The sequence below is a fragment of the Penaeus vannamei genome, chromosome 6, assembly GCF_042767895.1.
Source record: "Penaeus vannamei isolate JL-2024 chromosome 6, ASM4276789v1, whole genome shotgun sequence".
In the NCBI taxonomy this organism is placed as follows: Eukaryota; Metazoa; Arthropoda; class Malacostraca; order Decapoda; family Penaeidae; genus Penaeus; species Penaeus vannamei.
The window spans coordinates 36,226,508-36,231,507 of record NC_091554.1 but is presented as its reverse complement, the minus strand read 5'-3'; the positions used below and the strand labels follow the sequence as shown (position 1 = coordinate 36,231,507).

Sequence of the window (5,000 nt, the reverse complement as noted above, 5' to 3'; positions counted from 1 at the left end):
CAGTGTTATAGTTGATAGTACAATATAACCATGACTCTTGACATCTATGTATATTTGCTTTTCATTTATATTATTTCTTTGGTAATAATAGGTGTCCTATTATTGTCAGAGTTTTATTACTATTGCCATCACTAAGATTGAAAGCTGCACTGCTGCTGCTGCCATCATTGCTTCCTCCACCACTCAGCATCTCATAAACCACCACCCACCAAAAACTACCAATTACCATTCACCAAAGATCACCAAGTATCAAAATCCAGTATCCACAAAAACGCCAAATTCCACTATCCACCACCCATCATCAAACCAAAAGCAACACCCAGCATCCACCATTACCATAATCATATTCATAAACCTACACATCATCATCATCATCATAATGCTGTCTAAGTAATCACTTGAGAGATACTTCCTTGAGTTGTATTCATCAATTTAACAGTAGATTTTTCCTGTTTTCCCCCCACATTAAACTTACCAGCATTTCTTAAGGGCCCCATACTTGCTCAGTTGAACTGTGCAAATTGCTAAATACAGTTTACTTGCATATATGAGAGCATGGTGTGTTTACTAGGTGTAGAATTACTTGTTGATTCAGTTAGTTCCTGAAAATGCATGGCAAATCAAGGCCTGTGCAAGCCTAGTTTAAGTGTGTATAGTTGGACATGATGTATTAACTTAGATGCTGCCATTGTGGTGTAAATATCTCTTTGAGTTAGTACAGCAAAATGCAAGTTTATGCACTTTTTGTTAAACTATCAAGTCCGATCTTCCTTATTGAAGGTTAAGGATGTGAGGACTGTGAATTAACTGAAAATATCAACATATGAACAACAGAGAGAAAACATATCCTTTTATTTCTGTGTTAGCATTGTAAAGAAATTAATATATAATTTATATTCTGTTGATTCCATTTAAAACATAAAGATTAAAACAGATCTGGAAGGATATAAAATTATTCATGTATATGCTCTCTTCTTAAAATCCTTGTAAACTGCTAAAAAGGTTAGGGCAAGTAGTAACACTATATTTTGATTCACTATCAGAATAGTGTACAATGATAACATTGATACACATAAGCAAATTAGTATACTTAAACCAAGTAGTATATGAGTAAAGATCTAGGCTTGTGCAAACCAGTTTGTGCTGGCAGCTTGCCTGGTTCAATTGAATGTGTGAGGCTCTTTAAGAAGAGAGAACATAAATGAGGCGCGTGGTGACATAGGGAGCTAAGCGCCACCCAGGTCGAAATTGAGTTAAGTACATCATGTTCTTCCCCAAAGCCTCTACTTTCCAAGGATGTAACTGCCAGAACCATCCGACAACTACAACATAGTCGAAAATCGCGGGAAAGAGAAGGGTATATCGCCCGCGGGCTATGAAGGTTTGTCATGGCGCGCCGGGTCTCAACCCAGGAACTAAACGCCAGATTTTCTCTTGTCCCACATTGAAGTGGGAAGCAGAACAAAGTACCATTATAGCATTATCTTCTCCCAAGCCTCTAGTTCCAGAGATTGTAACCGCCAGTACTAAACGCCGACACCAACAAGGTCGAAAATGACGGAAAAGAGAAGGTAAAATCGCCCTTTACATGTGCGGGTCTGTCGCGTCCCCAGTGAGTCAGGAGCGGGAACTAAGCGTCATGTTATTGTTATGGTGTTGGTGGTAAGGATGGCCGCCCGGGCTGACCAATGGCAGCCTGTCTACAGTACCGCCTCGGCAAAATTGGGCCAATTAGAGCTCGCCATTCTTCCCTCACCCTCCCTCCTCTCTCCCAGCCAATCTCCACGCTAAACCCACGCGGCGCGCCTGGATTATTTTGTCTATGTATTTTCCTTTTTTTTGTGTGTGTGTGTTTACGCTTGGATTATTACCTTCTACACTACAATGGCATCAACCAGCGATGAGGGGGATGTGCAGGGGCATAACTTAGTGGTGAAAACAGGGCGTAATCCAAGTGAATGGAAGAAAAACACAGCAAAACGGAAGCGTAACAGTGGTGAAGAGTATGAGAGTAGCGTCACTAGAAAAGTGGTGAAAAAGAAGGAAATAGGAGCACCCTGTAGGGATGGTTGTTTTGAAAAGATGGGAATGAATAATATTAAGGCTATTCATGAGTCATTTTGGGGTTTGGGTGACTTTAATTTGCAAAATGCCTTTATTCAAAAGTTTTGTGTAAAAGGTGTGGTGAAGAGGCGCCGTGTTCGAGTGCGTGTTGATGCTCCCCCTAGGCGTTCGTGCACACGTTCTTACTCATTCTTGTGTGGTGATAATGTTATTCCTGTGTGTGCTACCGCATTCCGTAGTGTGTTAAGTATCTCTACCAAGAGATTACACACTGCTGTTGAGTCTGTGACTCCCACAGACACGCCTCGTGTGGACCGACGAGGCAAGCACGTGCCCAAGCACGCCATGCCTGCTTCAAGGAAGAACCTTGTAGAGCAGCATGTGAAGAGTTTTCCTACTGTTTCTAGCCACTATACACGTGCTAAGTCACCTCTAATGCGGTACCCGGACACTGATATGACGCTGAAGAAGATGTTTTTCCTGTACAAGGAGTGGTTGTTCGACACCAACGAGGACGAGGAACCTGTCAAGTTCTCTTATTACAAGAAAGTTGCCCGTGGGTATCGTCTAGGTTTTAAGCCCCCCAACACCGATACCTGTTCAAAGTGTGACAGGTATGAGGTCAGCAAGAAGGATGCGAGCACAGAAGAGGAGGCTGTACGTATACAGGCTGACTGGGATAGAATTATAGTGTCTGATATCAAGGAAGGTAATAAAATGTATAATTAAAAAGGTAATTTTTTATATTACGTCCGCATGACCGATATCGACGATTTTGGTATCGTTGGATTCCTTTCACTCTCCACATTGCACATATATAGTTTTTATTGTGCGCTAACCCCCTGTTAGCGACAAACTTGGTCCCGATTGCGGGGGTGACGATGTCGGAGCACTGGACGTAATATAGAAAATTAGCCTAATAATTTAACCTCACTGAAAATAATTATAGTTATTCACATGACTTTCCATTACAGGGGGCTGCGCCCCTTGCGAACCCCCCCTGGGGGGGCTGCCGCCCCCCCAACCCCCGCCGAGGAAACAAAACCTCCACCACAGATTCATGGCAGGATAGAGCGTACACGAACTTGATGGGAGCCGATTACCTACAATAACCTAGGATTTTTAAGGTACTAACCTGATTTATTAATGCCGCTAATTACTATGGAGGGTGCCCCTTTGCCGCAAAATGTGGAGGAGGCAGGGTGCTTTGAGATTGCGCAAAGAAAGAGCCCACGAACATCGAAGCAGACCAGTCACACCTCTGCCTCTTCTGCTTCCTGACCGCCACGGCCCTATGACACCTGAATCTTTTCTTCTTCAGGTCTAGGCGTGCTGGCTGCCCGCACCTGCCGCAATCTTTCTCTCAACAAAGGAGGCCGTGGCGGAAGCACCTATCTAGCATTTTTTCTTGGCTAATGGCAATCTCGCGCAGAAAATCCGTCTCGGAGTACGAGCACCCTCCACACTCGGCCATTGCGGCGACTATGACTGACTTCTGAACGCGACGGTTATTTCGGTTAGGAATACGAATGTCGTTATTCCAGAGGAAGGGAAACTCGACTTTGAAGCCATCGGTGTAACATCGAAAAAGGCGCAAAACCCGCCGACGAGGGCGGGCCACCGTGTTTATCCTGATTATACTACAATCGTCTCTATATACAATGCTGACTATAATAAGGTTAATATGCTGATTCAGTGAGAATCTTACGAGGTAATACGCCCCCTGCTCCGACATCGACGATGATTGTGTAACGCTCTAGCCTGCCGTGAATACGTGGTGGAGGTTTTGTTTCCTCGGCGGGGGTTGGGGAGCGGCAGCCCCCCCCCCCCCCAGGGGGGGTCGCAGGGGGCACAGCCCCCTGCAGTGGAAAGTTATCTGAATAACCATGGTTATTTTCACTGTGCGTTATATTATTAGTGCTATCTAACCCCGCATTTTCCCTGGAACCTTTCATGCCCTCCCCTGCTATCGGGGCCAAGTTTGTCGCTAACGGGGGGTTAGCGCGCAATAAAAACTATATATTTGCAATGTGGAGAGAGAGAAATCCAACGATACCAAAATCGTCGATATCGGTCATGCGGACGTAATATAGAAAATTACCATTAAAAAAAGTTTCTGGGGATTAGGGACGTGTTATTAAGCGTTATAAAAAACAAAACAAAAATAAAATAGGATAAAAATGCGTTCATAGTTTGCTCTTTCAGAAAGTGTTAAGATAACAAGCTAAATGTTATGGCAGACTTAAAGTAGACATCCTAAGCTTTCATTTAAGACATAAATGAGCTTTCTATCTTAATCCGTTCCGGAGATATCACATTCTGAAGGTCGCAAAACTTTGATCGCGTTTTTCTCCGTTTTTTTATTTTCGGTGCTTAGCTCCCTATGTCACCACGCGCCTTAAATATAGAAATCTGTTGTTTCAGGAAAATGACTGGAGCACTGACACTGCCTCTGAGGATGGCATGGCTCCTTGCACAACTAAACCATCATCCATGGAAAGCAGAATGGAAGAACCTCTAGAAACTCCTTTGGTAAAGATGGTTCATGTGTATTCTGTTTTTTTTCTTCTGAATCTGAGTAATTGAGTAATTGCAAATATGAGGCATTTTTTCTTCATGTATAATCTTGATACATCTTGTGATCAAGTAGAATGTGTATGGTTTGCCTGTAAAAGGAAGACATAGTACAGTATGCAATAACTTTATGAAGTGGAAGGTTTAGGTGAATATATATATATATTTTTTTGAATAAAGTAGAACATCAACACTTTGTTTTATATTGGTGAAAATGTAGAGGAGATAGAACAAGCAACTATTATTTAAACAGAGCATAGTTTTATTTTGTGCTTTCATAATTCTTACAAAAAAAATAAAAATAAAAAATAGTGTTTTAGAAAGTATATCACTATTCTGTTGATTTTGTTCTAGGCTGACAA

General features: G+C 42.4%; 1 protein-coding gene across 6 annotated transcripts in view; it reads left to right on the top strand.

Moving 5' to 3' along the window:
• Positions 1 to 5,000, top strand: part of LOC113813704 (myb-like protein X) — a 13,864-nt gene that overhangs the window by 6,049 nt on the left and 2,815 nt on the right. For 4 of the 6 annotated variants that reach the window (XM_070122927.1, XM_070122925.1, XM_070122928.1 and 1 more), the window contains exons 7-8: positions 4,489 to 4,596; positions 4,993 to 5,000. The exon at positions 4,993 to 5,000 is cut by the window's right edge and continues 767 nt beyond it. In XM_070122927.1, coding sequence (XP_069979028.1) covers positions 4,489 to 4,596; positions 4,993 to 5,000 — 116 coding nt within the window. Of the gene's footprint in view, positions 1 to 1,169; positions 2,722 to 4,488; positions 4,597 to 4,992 lie in introns of those variants that run through there. The other 2 variants (XM_070122929.1, XM_027352799.2) reach the window with 2 other exon arrangements.